The sequence below is a fragment of the Echinops telfairi genome, unplaced genomic scaffold, assembly GCF_000313985.2.
Source record: "Echinops telfairi isolate 266 unplaced genomic scaffold, ASM31398v2 ScPeMD7_60;HRSCAF=208, whole genome shotgun sequence".
Taxonomy (NCBI): Eukaryota; Metazoa; Chordata; class Mammalia; order Afrosoricida; family Tenrecidae; genus Echinops; species Echinops telfairi.
The window spans coordinates 3,921,103-3,939,395 of record NW_022103958.1 but is presented as its reverse complement, the minus strand read 5'-3'; the positions used below and the strand labels follow the sequence as shown (position 1 = coordinate 3,939,395).

General features: G+C 58.3%; 1 protein-coding gene across 1 annotated transcript in view; it reads right to left on the bottom strand.

Annotated features, from left to right (window-relative positions):
* SPI1 (Spi-1 proto-oncogene) overlaps positions 1-14,386 on the bottom strand; it is a 14,824-nt gene extending 438 nt beyond the window's left edge. The window contains exons 1-5 of the mRNA XM_045291121.1: positions 14,284-14,386; positions 11,500-11,596; positions 1,639-1,829; positions 834-996; positions 9-296 (exon numbers count right to left, since the gene is read on the bottom strand). Coding sequence (XP_045147056.1) covers positions 9-296; positions 834-996; positions 1,639-1,829; positions 11,500-11,596; positions 14,284-14,328 — 784 coding nt within the window. The 5' untranslated portion in view covers positions 14,329-14,386. The remainder of the gene's footprint in view (positions 1-8; positions 297-833; positions 997-1,638; positions 1,830-11,499; positions 11,597-14,283) is intronic.
* Positions 14,387-18,293: the final 3,907 nt, after the last annotated feature.

Here is an 18,293-nt window from a genome sequence, read left to right as displayed (position 1 = left end):
GGCCAGGCCGCCGCGGCCCAGCACCTCCCCGCTGAACTGGTAGGTGAGCTTCTTCTTGACCTTCTTGACCTCGCCCGTCTTGCCATAGTTGCGCAGCGCGCGGGCCATCTTCTGGTAGGTCATCTTCTTGCGGTTGCCCTTCTGGATGCCCCAGCGGTGCGCCAGCGCCTCCTTGTGCTTGGACGAGAACTGGAAGGTGCCCTTGTCCTTGTCCACCCACCAGATGCTGTCCTTCATGTCGCCGCTGCGGAGCAGGTCCAGCAGGAACTGGTACAGCCGGATCTTCTTCTTGCTGCCTGGGGGCGGGGGCCGGGGGCGGGCGTGAGTCCCACCGCGTGGCCACCCCGGGGTCACGCACGCGCACACCACACCCACGCTGGTGCCCAGTACGCTCCCACAGCACAGATGCATGCACACGCAGCGCAGAGGCCCACATGCATGCACTCGGCACACCCACTCACATGGACGCAACCACGCATGCGCGTACACGGTCACAGCCGTCTGTGCACACTCATACACACAGAGATGTACATGCACGCATTCACACACATACACATGTTCACAGCTGTGCATACGCATACATTCATGCTTGAAGCAGTGCACACACACACACACAGCCACAGACATGCACAAATATTTGTGCACATGGCATGGAGATGAAAACTCTCACACAGCCATGCACACAGTACAGAGATGCACACGCATGAACTCACAAGCACACATGCTCTGTGCGCGGCTATGGCATGGCTGCTGGCTCCATCAGCCCGACTCTACTGGGATGGGGCCTCGGCCAGGCCAAGTCTGGTGGGTCAGGGCTGGGGCTGGAACCTTACCTGTCTCCCCATGCAGGAGGCCAGGCCCTGGCTCCAGGCCATCGGCCTCTCCGTCGGACACCTCCAGCGGGGGACTCTGCCGCTCACCCTCCTCATCATCTGAGCTGGGCTGGGCCGGGGACAGGGAAGGGTATGGGAGGCACACCCGGGTCGGGTAGGAGACCTGGCAGGAGAGGTGATGTCAGAGGGAGTGGCTGGGACAACAGGAGGCAGAAAGATGGGGAGAAGGCTGGGAAAGTCGGGGTCAGGCAAGTCACACGGATGTTCTGCCTGTGTCCTGCACAGGGACCTGAGCTGTGGGGGCAAGGGTCGCAGGACCCCCTGGGGATAGGGCTGTGGGGTCCAGCAAAAGAGGCATGAGGGCCTGTTTGGCCTCCAGGAGCCCTGAGGCCAGATGTGTGCATGCTGAGGGGCAGTTAGTGGGCTATGAGACCAAATGGGGTCTAGTGAGTGGGGTTGATGGGTCCGTGAGAGGGCAGGGAGGTCAACCAGAGGGCACTGATTGGAAGGCAGGGTCTGTGGGGCTGAGTCAGTTCGCTAGGGGCCCATGTTCTGATGGAAGCTGGGGTGCAGTCGATGCTGGCAGTGGGAATTATCTGGGGTCTGTCTGCCTGCTTACAGGGGAGAGGAGATAAGGGTGGGTGGGTCACGAGGTCAGTCGGAGGGTCAGGAGGCAGCCGTTGGGGCTCAGGCCGCCGTTGGCGCAGTGAGGCAGGAAGCAGGGTTGAGTAAGAGCCTGTGTCAGCTTCCTGTGACCGTCCCGGCCCCACCACAGGCCGCGCTCCTGCGGGACGGGCGCACGCACCTGGTGGCCCAGGCTGGTGGTGTGGGGCAGCGCCATGGGCGCGTCCAGGACGTGCATCTGTTCCAGCTCCATGTGGCGGTACAGCTGCTGCAGCTGCGGGGGCTGCACGCTCTGCAGCTCCGTGAAGTGGTTCTCCGTGAAGCTCTCAAACTCGCTGTGCACGTGGTGGGGGTGAAAGTCCCAGTAGTGGTCTGCGGGGAACAGGACGAAGGAGAGGTCGAAATGAAGGAGTGCAGTCGCGCCTGGCCTTCCGTGGGCCAAGCATGGCCCCCTGTCTTGCTTCAGGCCCGGCACCCACTGTGTTACTGGGTGGTGGTGGCCGGGCCCCCCACCCCCACCCCCCCAGTCAGTTTTGCCATTCAGTCAGTTCTGGCGTGCACAGGACTGACCCGCAGGCTTTGCAAGGCCATGACCCTTCGGAACCAGCCAGACAGACTGCCTGCCGGTGTGTCCCTGGGGAAGTCATGGCTCGTTGTTGAACGTTTAACTGGCTGTGCCTTTGCAGATGCCCTCACTTGCCAGGCGAGGGGCTGTGAGGCCTGGAGAGCCCATGTCACATGCCCAAGACCACCCAGGCCTCACCCGTGGCAAAGCCGGGACCTGGGTCTGACAGCAAGCCTGTGTCCTGCTGCCCCTGTGGCCACGGGACGCAGGCTTTGAGCCCGGGAATTGGAATCCTGGCTTTGTCAGTGACCTGCTGAGTGACCTCAGCATGTGTGCATGCCTCTCTGGACTCAGTGGCCTCACCTGCAACACGGGGCTGGTCGCTACTGTGAGGATGCACATGAGTTCACGGTGGGGAAACTCCTGGTGGGGGACCAGGAGGCCCTGGTTTCCTAGGGGTTACTCTTTGGGCTGCAATCTGAAAGGTCAGCAGTTTGAAACCACCAGCCAGCTCCTTGGGAAAAATAAACTCCCGTGAAGAGTGGCAGTCTCAGACACTCAGCGGGGCTGCTCTACCCTGTCCTGTGGGGTCGCTGTGAGTCAGCACTGACTCGATGGCAGTGGAGGTGGTGGTGCTTGGAGTGAAGGACCCAGGAGTCCTGGTGGCACAGTGGTTAAGTGCTCAGCTGCGAAGAACGGAAAGGTGGGCATTTGGAACCCACTCAGGCTCCTTCAGAGAAAGAGCGGGGGTGGGTGGGGGTGGGTGGGGTGGGCTGCTCCAGTAAAGATGGCAGCCCAGAAATCCTAGGGGTCAGTCCTACTCTGTCACCTGGGCCACCAGGAGTCGGAGCCGGCTCTGTGGTACCCAACTAGAGCAGCAGCCCAGGGGCCACCGCCCCAGCAGGCCCTCAGGGACAGCAGGCTCCTAGGTGGGCAGGCTGCCCACCATCACAAGCACACACGTCTCATCACATGGCCAAGGTGTGACTGTGGGCAGAGCCTGCTCCTGCCAGCACACGGTGCCCTGCAAAGCCCTGCACTTTGGTGAGGGCCCCGAGGCTTTCCTGGGAACTCCCCGTGGGGGTGCCTCTGAGTCAGCGGTGGGGCCTGGAGTTTGCAGAACAGCCAGATGCTGGGGCGCCTGAGCCTTGGGACAAAGGCAGATCCTCCACATGCTTCCTCTCAGCGCCACTTCCAGGAACCGGCACCGCCACATGTCTGAGTACTCCCTGAGTACGATCTGGGATCTGAAAGAAGGTGTGGCCATCAAGGGTGATTGTCTGACATGTCCCCAAAAGGGAGTGTACAGACCTGCTTGGCCAGAGTCTCATCTCTGGGACAAGGCAGAGCCCCCTGGGGACACTCAAGGGTTTGTGGCAGCCAACTGTACAATACTGCTCGATGTGACTGAGCTATGGAATGATATGATATGTGTATTAGCTCCCAATAAAATGGTTTTGGAAAATAATTAATTTTTAAAATTCGATTCTCTTTTTTCTTCATGAACTCTTTGAAGCCCTGCGCCAGGTGGATGTGTGCGGGGTTTGTGTGTATGTAAGAGAGAAGGTGTGGGTATGTGTATCTAAGGGTATGTGAGTGTGTGTATGGTATGTGTATCTGTGATGTGTGAGTGTATGAGGTGTGGCTGGTGTGTATGAACATGTGTGTATGGTGTTCCTTCTGCCCCCTTCCTCACAAACACTCACTGAAAAGTCTCAAGAAACTGTGTTCTTGGCTCTGGGCTGGATATCAAGACTTGAGTTCTAATCCTGCTCGGTGGTGGATTTGCTATGTGACCCTGCAGACATCGCCTCTCCCTGATCCCCTGTCTCCCTGTCTCAAGCCAGGGCCTCACCTCACTTGACCCTGTGACCCAGGTGGCCCAGACCCCCACCTTGGGGAGCACGTGGCCCACCACAGGAGCCAGACAGACAGAGCTGGGTCTGGAGCCAGGCTCTGCCATTCACCGCTGTCTGACTACGGGCAGCTCGCTCCCCTTGTCTGGGCCTGTTTCCTCCTCTGTGAGGTGGGCCAAATAGCTACACTCATCTATAGGCTGGCTGCGAGGGTTAACTGCATACTCACTGCCTGCAAGGCACTCAGAAACTGACACAAAGCCAAAAATCAGTGCCTCCGTGATCCCTGTCTCTGGTCGTCGTCATTATCAAAATTTCATTCTGAAAAGCCTGGCTTAGCACGTGAGCACACAGCAGACATGCTTCCCCCATTCCCTGTGTGCCCTTCTCTCCTGAAGGTCGGAGGGGGGGGGCCCAGTCTTAGACCAGGTGGGCAGGACTGGTTGTGTTCAGCCCTGGGGTCCCAGTGCAAACAGTGAAGCGCTGGACTCCTACGGGAAAGGTTGCTAGTTCAAACCCACCCAGGGGTGCCTTGGGAGACAGACCTTGAACACCCTTGGGGCGGCTCCACTCCGCACACACGGAGTCCCTGGGTGTCAGAATAGACTCGGTGGCCACTGGCTTGGCTTGGGGTGCTCCCCGTGCCCACGTGTCCTGAGTGGAGGACTGAGGCCCAGACTGCCCAGGAGCTGTGTGGCCCTCCTCCAAAGAGAAGCAACCCCGCCTCCATTCATGCTCCCGCCCTGCTGCATGCGGCTTGGCACCGCCTTGAAGGCCCACTACCTTGTCCTCCTTGGGGCATGTTCTAGCGCTCTGGGCTGAGTGGATCCTGATCCCGGCTCCTCTGTAGCCACGGACCCTTGCCCCACCACTACCCTTGCCTCCCCTTCCCAGGCTGAAGGGCTCAGGTCGTCTCAGAACACCTCTATCCCCCCTACCCCTAGTCCCCACACCCACTCACCCCCGGGGTTAGGAGGGGATCTCTAAACACATATAACTCACCAGGTGTGGGGTAAGGGGCTCCCAACTGTTCTTTCTCGCCCCCCCCCCCACCCCATGTTGTAGCTTCACACTGGCCGCTCAGTCAGGTGGTCCCACAGAGGCCAGCGTTCCTCAGGTGAGCTCAGGGACAGCCTCACCGGCCTCACCTGCCGACAGACAGGCCTGCAGATTGGCGGGCCCACGGTGGGCCCGCTGAGTCAGAAGCCCCCGAGAGTGGAGCTGGGAATCTGCATGATCAGACCCCTGGGGGAGACCCTCCAGACCCTGCCCTGGGGTCCCCTGGAGGCTGCAGCAGAGACTCCAAAGCTACCACCAACATTTCAAAAGGCCCAACGGAAACCTTGCCTTTTCCCCCCTCGATTGGGTGCTCAGGCCGTTATGTAATGAACCTGTCTGCTTGGGACAGAAGCCGTCTGAACCTGGGGCCCTGTGGGGACACAGCACAGGGAGGCCTCCGAGGGACAGAGACGGCCTCTCCAGGCTCCTCAGACCCCTGTCTGGACGCCCTTTCATGACTGCGGTGCTCTGTGCCCTTACTGGGCCAGCCTGTGATTGAGGTCCCCTTAATGGGACTTCTCTGTTCCTTCCAGCCCCGCTCCCTGCGGCCAATGTGGCATGCAACGATCAAGGAGCCTGCCACTGCGCTCAGCCTTAGGCTTCATTCTCACTTCATCCTCACCCCAACAGGGCCACCTTCAGACCTGAGGAAACGGACGCCGAGAGGCTGTGTCCCTGCTCACACGCAGCCTCTGGTAGGGGCAGAATCCGGGGACCAAACCCTTGCCACCATCCCTCCTCAGCTCTGAAGGACCCTCTCCTCTCCCACGGGCCCTACAAGCACCACCCACATGCATCTCGAGGTCTTATGGGGTCGCTGTGAGTCAGAACTGAATCAATGGCAGCGAATCTGGGGATTTCTTGGGGGACTCCCCCGCCCCACGCACAGTGCGCACTGGCCTGGGCCAGGAACTTTGCGTAACTGTGTAAGACAGACTGGCCTTGGTCGGCACCACATCGCTGTGTTGTGAGGTGGTTGCATGAGGCAGTGCATCCCAGAGGAGTGGCTGTGTAGAATGACCATCTCTTTGGGCCTCAGTACCGCAAGAGAAGGCTGGTAGTTACCAGTTCCTGCGTATTCTGAGGAAGGTGTGGTGTTGAGGAATAGGCCTTGGTCAAGGGAATATATTTTTCATGGCTCACCCCACCCAGCCTATTGCTAGAGTCCACTGGGACACATATGCCCCACATCTTATAAAAGCGCATCATACTTAACAAAAATGTGAAGACATTTGGTGATTCAGCATGCATTCCGTTAGCAAAACGTATGTCTAGATCTTACACACAATAATATAAGTAATGAAAGGGTGAGACCCACGGAGAGACTTGATCCCAGCCCATACTTATCCATCTGTCTGTCCACCATCAGCCACTCATTAATCTGTCTGTCCACCATCAGCCACTCATGATCCATCCATCCACCATCTACCTCCCATCCACCCATTCGTCATCCTCGGTACATCACTCCCCATTAGACCATCTCTCCATCCATCAGCCCCCCTCTCACACGCCCTTTGTCTGGGGCCACACTTCTCCCCACACATCCCTATTGTGACTCAGTTTTGATCGCTGTGTACACCACGGCACAGATAACTGGTACCTCAAACAACTTCGTGCCACCAACCCACCCCCCTCAATCGACCTGCAAGTATAATTCAATGGCCTTTTTCTCTTCAGAGCAGAAACCCCAACATGAAATCCAGATCTCTCAGATCAAGCCAGAGCATGAAGGTGAGGGAGGGAGGGAGGGAGGGAGGGAGGGAGGAAGGAAGGAAGGAAGGAAGGAAGGCAGGAAGGAAGGAAGGAAGGAAGGAAGGAAGGGCAAGAAAAACACCTTGTCAGGAAGTCGGAGGCCCAGAGGCTGGGGCTTCTGAGACACAGAGAACAGAGAGGCTTGTTGCAAGTCTCATGAGCCTCACGCTTCGGCCCTGTGTCCTAGTTAGGAGTGTGTCAAAGACGGATCTGGCGGGACCTGTGTTCCAGCCACCCTTCAGCACTCAGCAAAGGGCCTGGCCCATAGGAGATGCTTGGCGAGTAATGGTTCGAGGGACAGGTTGGCGGGAGGGAAGCTTGGGCGGGTGGAGGGAAAACGCACTGCCGTCGATTCTGACTCCAGGGCAGAACTGTCCCTGTGGGTTTCCGCGACTGTGACTCCATGGGAGTAGAAAGTCTCATCGCCCTCCCAAAGGCAGCTGGTGGCTCCCCCTGTGCCACCAGGGCTCCAGTAGGGAGAGAGAGGGAAGGACGGTTGGGAATAGGTAAGTAGATGGATGTGTCAGTTAGCAGAAGGGTAATAAATTAAAGGACGAATGAGTGGAAGGGTGATGGATGGATGAAAACTGGATGGATGGACAGACGCTGGAGAACTTTCTTCACCATTCTCATCCCAATGAGCTAATCCTATTAGCACAACCCTCAAAATCTGTCTCCTCTCCACCGCTTCCGCCACCTCTTTGCTCAGCAACCACCACCTGGGACCTGAGCCTTCCCACCTCCTCCTGAGTCATCCCCTGATGCTCTTCTTGCCTCCTTCCCACCTCCTCTCCACGTGGCAGATCACATCACCCCGTACCCAGAATCCTCCGAGGGGTCCCCACTGTGTGTTGGATAAAATCCACACTTCCTCCAAGGCCTTTATGTGGGACCTGGCCCCACCCGGCCGGCTGACTTCATCTCCCTACCACTGCTTTCTTCCTCCGCGGAGGCCCCTGCGCTTGCACTCGCTCTTCTGACCCACGAGAACACCCTTCCCTCTGCATGGCCGCTTCCTTCTCTTCCTTCAGATCCCAACCCAACTGCCTTCTCCTCAAAGAGGCCTTCCCTGACTGCCCAGATCAGATGTGTCCCCCCACCCCACCCCCCAGACACTCTGCCTCCCATTACTCTGCCTTGACAGGGCTTGTCGCCGATGACGGAGACGTCTGGTTACTGCATGACTTGTCTGTCTGTCTCTTTGGGCCGTAAACCCCGTGAAGGCAGTGACCTTGTCTGTCATGTCCAGTCCCTGGAGCAGCCTGGTCCTTAGTGTCTGTGGTAGTTACATAATCTGGTGTCAGTTTGAGAGGATTACAAGTAAACGGTGAAGTCTGGTCTGTCAAATCAAGGTCTAACCAGAGACCTCTGTGTGGGCATGGCCTTCTCCTGAGAATTCTGGGAACTCTGGGCTTTTCTCCTCCTTGGAGACAGGAGACACACTCTCTCTCTGCTCACTCCCTGAAAGACACTCTACTGACAAGACACATGGCACTGCGCTGACCCCGTGCCCTGGGAACTGGAGGAGCCAGGTGGAGACCCCTGCCAGCCCTGAGATGCTTCCACCTACATGGATTCACAAGACTTCCCACCCACTGGCCTGTGATCTCCCTGCATTCAACATCATTGCATGTGTTTCTTGAGTCTGAAGAGGGCTTTGTAGATTGATATCAGACATATGAGTTAATATCAGACTTATGAACTTGATCTGGACTGGGCTGGGATGTTTTCTCACTATTCAATTGCTCGTGTATATAAAGCTCTTTCTTATACACATGAGCGTCTATGAATTTGTTTCTCTAGTCCGCCCGGACTGACCGTGTCTACTCAGTGAATCGCTGATGGGTGGGCACATGAGGGCATGAGCGGCAGGATGAGGAGTGGTTGGAAGGACGGGTGAGAGGGCAGCTGGACATGTGAGAAATGAGCCAGTTGGCCAGTCACAGACCCCCTACGTCCAACCCCAACGCGTCCCCCACTCCCCCAGCTGCTTCCTCTCTCCTGCTGGGGGTAGGTGCGATACAGCCGAGCTCCTATGGGCTGGGTCTCCCCATCTTGTGCTCAGTATAGCATGCTTCCTCGCGTGTTACATGCATCACCTCATGTAACCGTCACAACGCAGCGGGGGCAGGTCATTTCACGTTCTCCTTGTCGATGAGGAAAACGGGCTCGTAGAGGTTAGGAGACTGGCGCAAAGGTTAGGCAGCCAGAGAGTGATGGAGCCAGAGCCTCTCCATGATGCTGCCACCCCACAAAAATGAAGACGCAGAGGGCGGGTAGGAGAGTGTCAGATGTCTCCCCACCCCAGGCTCAAACCAGGATTTAGAATAAATATCGGGGGGCAGTGGCAGAGGGGTTGGTGCCTGGGGCCAGTAGGCACACGGGAGGCCTTTCAGGGGGACTCGTCAGTCCATGGTCTTGGTGGGGCCCTCAGACAGGGGCTCATTCCTAGAGCCCCTGAGACATCATCCCTGGAAGGTGGCAATGCTTAACTTGCTCAACCACTAACCAAAGGGCTGGCGGCTCAAGCCCACCCAGAGGCCTCCTGGAAGCAGTGCCTGGGGATGGACGTCTGACAGCACCGTTCTGCGCCGACACACGCGGGGCTGCCAGGAGCTGGGACCACCCTGCCAACAACTGGTTCTCTGGGCTCAGGGCCAGAAAACACAAACTTCCTCTCTGGAGCTCACACCATCTGCTCCAGTCCCAAGCAGGCAGGCTTAGCTGTTTTGCACCCTCACCTTCCAGGTGGGGGAACTGAAGCCTCAATCGACCCAAAGGAAGTGCGCAGATGCCCCCTACCCAGCGAACACCAGAGGGACACTGGGCAGAGGAGAAATGGTCCCCCCAGGGCAGCGCAGAGCTTACAGGGACCTGCGTGGTTGTGCCCCCGTGGCCACCAGGGGGCGCCCGTCATCAAGCCATTAAGCCATCTCCCTCTTCAAAGGTGTTTGGGAAAGGGTGTGTGTGATTCCAGAGCCAGGGAGACCCTGCCCTTGAGGCTTGGAGGAGCTGAAGACAGCGTGCCATGAGGGAATTTGAAGAATTCCAAGACTCCCAGTGAGGTCTCCCACATGACCCTCTCTCTAAAGCCTAGAGCAGGGGTCCTCAAACTTTTTAAACAGGGGGCCAGTTCACTGTCCCTCAGACCCGTTGGAAGGCCGGACTATAGTTTTTTTTAAAAAACTGTGAACAAATTCCTATGCACACTGCACGTATCTTATTTTGAAGTAATAAAACAAACGGGGCAAAAACACCCGGCAGGCCGGATAAATGTCCTCGGCGGGCCGCATGTGGCCGGTGGGCCGTAGTTTAAGGACACCTGGTCTAGAGTCTAAACTGCCTGAGTTTCCCAACAGAGCATATTCTGTGGATCATTACTATTCAACTTGAAAGGACATTTTAAAGTCCAGGTTGGGAGTTCTGAGAAGCCCGGTGTAACCCAGATGTAGCCTTAAAGTGTGCTTGCCACCTACCCCCAAGATCCGGTACCAGCATGCACGGCCATCAGGTTCATCCCAATGCGTTTCAGACTAGACCCGCATTCTGTGCCGTTCACAGGCTGGGAACTTTTGGAAGCAGATTGCCTGCTTTGGCTCGGTGCGTTCAAACTGCAAACCTTTCTGTTAGCAGCAGAGAGCTGATCCACTTGTGCCACCCAGGGATGCCAGGCTTCCCGGTGGAGCCTGTATAATGGTCCCCCTGTGGAGGTTCCAGGTGGGCTGTGTGCAGGTTTAGCATGCAGGTGTGAGAGCCGGACCTGTGGAGCCCCCACCACAGGCACCCTGAGGCTGGCCAGCAGGTGGAGCCAGGGGTGTCTCTGGAGCCGCACACACCTCTCCCAGGGAGGCCTCACCCATGACTGTGACTAGGTCACCTCATCTCGCTTCAAGGATGTCTAACGCGGACTTCACTGGCCTTGCACTGACCCCCTGCCGGGTCCCAGGCATCTATCGCCTCTCTGCTCTCCTGAGTTTGTCCCTGAGAGTGGGGCAGTCAGGCCCAGAGAGCCGATATCCAGGCCCAGTTGGATCCCAGCAAGCTGGGCCCTCAGGGTCCCTCAGAGTCTCTCCCTAAGCCCCGTGGTCCTCACCTAGGGAGTATTGTGGTCCCCAGAGGACATTTTGGTAAAGTGCAGGAGAGTGAAAGAGGAAGGCGCTGGAGAAGATGGATTGTCGCAGAGCACGGGACAACTGTGAGGACAGCGCAGGACCTGGCAGTGTTTTGTTCTGTTGTGCATAGGGTCGCTACGGGTCAGAATCAACTCGATGGCACCTCACAAAAATGGGACATCTGGCAACACTGGGGAGTCATGGCTGATGGGCCGAAAAGCCAGAGGTGCTGCTAGATATATAAGGCATGGGACAGCCCCCCAACAGCTGTCAGCTGGGAGACAGACACTGCTAGCCACACCCAGGAGTGGGTGGGAGCTGGAGGTGAAGTGTGTGTGTGTGTGTGTGTGTGTGTGTGTGTGTGTGTGTGTGTGACAAGAATGGAGGAAGATGAGGCCTGGAGGGTGGAGAAAGAGAAAACAGCCCCATTCTTGTAGCAGCCAGCACTGGCCTCCACTGACCTACTGACCAAGCCTGCAACCTTCTAACACCCCAGCCTCAGTTTTCTCATTTGTCCAAAGGCTGGGGCCTGGGGCCTGGCTGGTGCTCAGTAAGTGGAGTGAGGCTGGCAGCGTGTGGCGCAGTGGCAAGGCTCAGGAGAGCGAACCCCTGGGGGACATCACCCCAGGCCTGGCGCACCCCACTTGTCACCAGAAGCAGGCCTTCTTGGTGGCCCCAGGCGTGGCAGGCGGACTCACCACTGTGACTCTCTCCATCACTGCTGAGATAGGGGTAGTACTCGTGTGCCGGGCGTTGGTACAGGTCGGCCTCGTAGGGCACCAGGTCTTCCGTTGGCTGCTGAGAGAGCGGGGTGTCAGGGCTGGGGCTCGGGGTCGGGTGGGAGGGCGCAAGCAGGGGTTCTCCATGGCCCGACTGCCACCGCCCTCTGATGCAGCTCCTCCTGTGGTGCGGACCCCCAACCATAACATGATTTTCGTTGCGACTTCATCACTGTCATTTTGCCACTGTGATGAATCGGGCGACCCCTGTGAAAGGGTCGTGTGACGCCCCCTCAAAAGGGTCGCGACCCACAGGTTGAGAACCCCTTGTGCAAGGCTCCTCGAGTGGGGTACAGCCTCCCTACCACCCCCATCCCTGACCAATGGGAGCGGGCCCAGGAGAAGGGGACGCCTGGGCTCCCACAAAAAGGGATGCTGGGAACCTGGAGGTCAGAGGTTAGAGAGCCCCTGGCCTGCTTAGCGACCCCCGCCTCCCACTCCTGCCCCCGCCTGCGTGCGCGCCCTGCGTCACGCGGGGACCCGCTCACGGGGTTCTGCGCGCGCCCTCACACGCACGCGCACGCGTGCCCCTCGCCGCCCAGGTGTGGACGCGCACGCCGCCTGCGCCGCGTGCACACACGCACGTGCACACACACTCAGGCGTGATGCATGGCTGCGCTCCCGCACCCGCGCGCTGGCGGCCGTACGCCCACCCACAAGCCCCTGGACCCTCGCGCCCGTGGGCGCGCACACCGCCCCCCAATTGTCCCCGCCGACCCCGTCCCGTCCACTCGGCCTCCTGCTGCGCTGCCCCCAGCTCCTGTCCCCCCACGGGCGACACCCAGGCCCGAACAGCTGGCATCCACGAGGGTCTTCCTTCAGCTGGGAGCCTGGGGGGACGGGGCAGGAACTCTCACCTCCCGGCAGCCTCGCAACCCCCCACCCCCAACACCGTGGGATTCTCGATCTCCTCCCTCCTCACCCCTTCCTGCCCACATCCCTCCTCTTCCCCCTCCCCCGCCCCTGCCTTCCCACCCACCGCCTCCCCCTCCTCATCTCCTCGGGTTCCCCCCCTCCCTGCTGGTCCTCACTCTCCTCTCCCCCTCCTCCTCCCTCCCCCTCCCACGCTGGCCTAGCCGCAGGGACATGCACCTTCCCAACAGTCACCAGGCCTCTCCCCGCCCCCACTGTGGGTGCCCACAGATTGCACAAGGGTTACCCCGGCGGCCCTCAGGCCTTGGGTGGGGGACCAGGACTGTCTCAGGAGGCACCCATAGCCTCCTGCCCGATCTACATGGAGCCCAGGGATGGGAGACCAGGTCAGGGAGGGAGGCAGGGGGGCCAAGCCCTGGCCTGTGGCTCTTGGAGCTGGGCTCCTGCTGCCCCAGACAGCCTCCCACTGGCCCTCTGGGCCAGCCCCAGGCGAAGAGAAGGGTGGGCTAGGCTAGACCTGTGGCCAGTTCCATCTCCATCAGGCTGAGTGAGGGCACGCAGGGCCCAGTGCTGAGCCTGCCTGTGGGGGTGTCAGGCCCCAGGGTGACTCCCTGGCTTCTGAGGTTGGGCCGGGCTGGGGTGGAGAAGGGAGCTAACTTCAGGCCAGGAAAGCTGAGTCAGGTGGGTGGCTCTGCGGCCCACCCTTCCTGGCTATCCCTTCCTTATCCCTCCCCAGCCCAGCCCTGAATATATGTGTAGGGGTCCGGGATGTGGGGGGGGATCCGGGATGTGTGTGGGGGGGTCCTCTAGAAGGACCCAGGTTACCCCTGGCTGAGGCTACAACTGTCTCTGAGGCAGAGAGCAGTGGGTACTGTCCTAGCCTGAGGTCCATGCCCCTGTCTTCCCTCCCTGGGGTCTCCAGGATTCCCCCACAGACTCAACCCCTCTCCCTGCCCCAGTCCCAGCCCTTGCTCTAACTCCAGTCCCAGGCTCAGCCTGGAGCCGGCCAGCCCCAATCTCGGCCTGAACCTTGCCGTCTGCCCCTCCCTGCCTTGACTCTCCATGAATCTGGGCCCTGGCCCAGCCTCACTTCTCCAGTCTCAGTTCGTCTCTCCCTGCCCCTGCCCAGCCCCTGCCCCTGCCCCTGCCCCTGCCCCTACCCCAAACATTGCCCCAGCCCCAGTCCTTGTCCTAAACACTGATCCTGCTTCAGCCCTGGGCCCTGTCTTTATCCCAGCCCTTGACCCAGCCTCCGGAGGACGGGTGGGCCAGACACCCAAACCCTTGAGTTTACGACACCCATGTCCTCTGTGCCAGGCCTCACATGGGGGATTGCTGACCTAGGGTTACTTCAACTTCAGTCTCCAGGAGCCTCCAGTTCCTGGGCCAAGGTCTCTCTCTGGCCTATGCTTGCCGCCTTACTGTCCAGTGGCTCTGCTCCCCCCAACACCGGTCTCCCCATCAGCTCTACACTGCCGCTCTGACCATCCTCCGCCCAGAGCCCTGCCCTGGATCAGACCCGCCACCCCACCCGTCCGCCCGCCCGCCTGTCCATCCGTCCATAATGAACAGTTCCAGCCCAACCTTGATCGCAGCCCCACCAAGGGCCAGCCTTCAGCACCACTACCACCACCACCCCCTCCTCTGGCACACTCCAAGGAAGCCGTGGCCCCTCACGGGGTCTCAGGCCGGGCTCTCTAGGGAGGAAACACCTACTTCCCACTGATAGCAAGCTGGGGGGTTGGGGAGGGGGCCCCAGGACCTGGTGGGCAGGTGTGGGCCAGCGAGCAAGGGCCCGGGCTGGGCTGGCGGAGCAGTCCGGGTACTCACAGGGACGACGAGGGGAAACCCTTCCATTTTGCACGCCTGGAACATCCAGCCGGGCTCCGAGCCCGTCCGTTCCCCTGCCTCGTTCAGCGGGGCCACTGCGGAGCCCCTCGCGCTGGGCGCCCCGTCAGGGGCTGGACGGACACAGGGCGGGCACAGGGCTTAGGCCTGCCCCCCAGCTACAGGAGCCCCGGGTGAGCCCCCTTCCTTGACATTGCAGGGCAGCACAAGTTCCTGATTTTATCGAAGGGCCTGCCACTGGGAGATAGTCCCCTTGGGTGACATCACTGCCCCAGCCTGTTTGCATAAATCTCTTGTGCTACAGGAAGTATTGGGCTGGCTGGGGCAGGTGGTGCTCCAGGGGCTGGCCTGGGAGGCCATGGGGGCCAGGCCCCCTGCCCAGAGGAAGCCAGGACTGTGAGAGGTGGTCTTGGGGGTTGGGGAGGGAGGGTGGGTGAGAGGAAGGAGAGCTTCACCCCAGGAGGTCTGGGCTGCCCCAGGCCCGAGGGAGGCTCGGTAACCCCTACCCCACAAATGTTTGCTTCTCTTGAGACCCTCACATGGCCAACAGTCATGTTCTGGGGTGGTGGATCTGGGAGGTGTAGCCTCTTGGGGCCTCCACTTCCTGAGGTCAACTTGCCGTAATGAGGGCTCTGATCTGACAACGTGCCTGTTCTTGCCTCAGCTCTTGCTGTGCGCCGGGCCCCCATATCTAGGCTCTGCCCAGGCCGGGCTGGTTCAGGATTGGGGCCTTCAGCTTAGCTCTGCTTCCCCCTTTCCTTCACGTAGGCTTCTCCTCCGCCACATGAACCCCGAGATTCTCACCTCCCCTGCCTCCAGTGTCCTGACTCCCTGGGTTTCTCCCACAGTTCTTAGCTCTGATAGCTTCCTTCCTGACCCCCTCCTAGTGCCTGAACTACCATCTAGTCTCCCAAGTGTACAAATACTTCTTTTATTTATTTATTTTTAGTACAAATACTTCTAGTCTGTCCATCCAGTTGTCTGTTTGCTCGTTGATTTGTCCATCCACCTGTCACTCCACGTACTTATTCATCCATGTATCGATCAATCCACTCATCGCACACCTGGTTAGTTACTTGTCCACCTAGTCACCTCTAGGTTCACCTGTCAATCCCCCCCACCCACCCGTCCTTTCATCTACCCATCAGGCCATTTTGTGTATCTGTCTGTCAATCTGTGTATTGGCTCTTCCATCTATCTGTCCATCCATCCATCCATCCAATCATCCATCCATCCATCCAATCATCTATCCATCATCTATCCATCCACACATTCACTCATCCATTCAATCCATCACCCATGCATTCTGCCCAAGTTCCATGCAAAGCCAGGCCGAGGCTGAGTAGTGAGAAAAATAGGCAACTATAGGATAAGGTTCAGAGAGTTTCTCATACAGTCTGGAAAGTGAAGGAATGAGGGACAACTGATAGAGGCCGCTATGGTCCATGGGCCTCTCTCAAGTCCACTCCATTGGGATAACTTCTTGAACATCCCGCCCTCCTCCCTGGGTGGTCATCCATCTCCTTCCCACCAAAGCTAGTCTGCCACTTCCTGCCAGGCTGCCCCCACCCCCACCCTGGCTCCAAATGTTTCTTCCCTGGGAGCAGAGGTCAGGGCTCATCCTTCTGTTTCTATCACTGTCATCTGAGCACGGAACTCTCAAAGGGATCTGGGTCACAAGTCCCCGGAACTCCCCAGGGCCCCGAACAAAGCCCCTCCCCCAGAAGAAGGGTGAGATGGGCCAACTTGGTGTCAGCTCCATGCTTCCTTTCTACTTGTATGTCAACCAGGTTCAGGTGACTTGATGTGGGACAGGGATCACTGTCTACACCATGAGAGCCAGGCTCTGCATGACGCGCCCATGCCTTTGCGCACTCGTGGTGTGGTGGTTTCTGTGCTATTTCCCCACTCCTTACTCAAGTATCCATTGACTGGCCAGCTTTTTGAACTGGAGACTGTTAGTCTGAGTAGACTAGAGAAACAAATTCATAGACACATGTGTATAAGAAAGAGCTTTATATACAAGAGCAATTGAATATTGAGAAAATATCCCAGCTCAGTCCATATCAGGTCCATAAGTCTGATATTAGCCCATATATCTGATACCAATCTATAAAATCCTCTTCAGACTCACTCAACACATGCCATGACATCAAATGCAGGAAGATCACAGGCCAGTGGGTGGAAGTCTTGTGGATCCAGTAGTGTTGTAAGCATCTCAGAACTGGCAGGGGGCTCCACGTGACTTCTCCAGTTCCGAGGCTCACGCTGTCTCTTCAGCACAGTCCATGTGTCTTGTCTGGAGAGAGTGTCTCAGGGAGTGAGCCGCCTCCAGCGAGCTATTTATCCCCTTAGCACCGCCGAATGAAGTCATCGAGCTGCGATCTGACTGACAGGCTGAACTGCACCCCTGCACTCTTAATCCTCTCAAATTGACAACAGATGATACAGCTACCACAGAGACCTTAAACCGTACAATGGGTTTCTTTTCTTGGGTCTTCGGGAATCCGTTCCAGGACGATCACCTGCACCCTCCGAGTGCTGCTGGACACGTGGGCAGCACACATGGGGCCTTGGGGCCACCCCGATCGTGCCCGTCTGAGCTCACACAGCGGGAGCAGGAGCCCGGCCCGCTTGTCCTGGATGGTTCCAGTAGGGTGACTGGTGCTGCAGCGTTCCCTGAAGGCAGCAGTTCTCAACCTGTGGGTCTTGACCCCTTTGGGGGTCGAATGACCCTTTCACGGGGGTCGCCTGATACATCCTGCATCTCAGCTATTTACATGACAATTCATAACAGTAGCAAACTTACAGTGATGAAATAGCAACGAAAATCATTTTATGGTTGGGGGTCACCACCACATGAGGAACTGTATCAAAGGGTCGAGGCATTAGGAAGGTTGAGAACCACTGCTTTAAGGGACCCACCAGGGCGAAAGGCACCAGCTTTGGGGTAAGTGGCTTCCGTGCGCGCTGGGCCCGGTGTTTGTTGGGTCCTGTCAACTCACCCTTGACTCACAGCGACTCCAAGTGACAAAATAGAAACACACACACACACACACCTGGGTCTTCCAGGCTGCACTCTTTACAGGAGCACATCACCAGGGTTGTTGTTTGTTTATTTGTTTGTTTGTTTCCTCCGCCCAGGAGCTGCGGGGGCAGGTTCAAACAGCTAACCTTTCTTAGCGGCTGGATGCTTAGCTTTAGCTTTGCATGGCAGCTCTTCTTGAGGGATCTGATAAGGGCCAAAGCATGAACAAGGCACGCCCCAGGCCGCCAGGAGCTCCCAGAGAGAGTGGCCCTGTCAACAGACAGCAGGATTCTTTGTGGGGAGACCACTCCTCGAGCGATGCCAGGTGCAGAGGAGAGCAACTGATTTGGTCAGGGCTAGAGGTAGCAGGGTCTCGACACAGCATCCCGGGGGAAAGACGCATCTGGCAGAGCAATCTACCTGCACGAAGGACCAGGGACCATGGGCCACCTGTCTTTGTGGCCAGGGAGGGAGGGGCCAGACAGAAGCACAGCAGAAAAGGAGGACAAAGAGCCCGAGTGTCAAGCAAGGACCTGGATTGTACCCAGGGTCACGGTGGCGCCTCTGCTGGCATGAGGCAGGAAACCTGTGCCCACCTCAGTGCATGCAGGCAGGAGAGCCCCCAACCCCAGCAGTGTGTGTGAGGCCCTGCGAAGAGATCCCAGTGTCCCGAGGCCGGTCCAGTCCTTTGGTCCTGAGGGAAAAAACCCTGGAGTCGATGCCGACTCATAGTGACCCTATAGGACGGGGTAGAACTGCCCCTGTGGGTTTCTGAGAGTGAGTTTACAGGAGTAGAAAGCCCCATCCTGCTCCCGAGGAAGGGAACCCCCAACAGAGATCCAGTGGGTGGTGGAGACGTTTGGCATCTGGTACAGGTTAACGTCCCTGGGAGGTGGTCGGTCAGGCCAATGTTCTGTTAGGCAGATGCTGTGGTGATGGGTCATCAAATGGACTTCAACTCCCA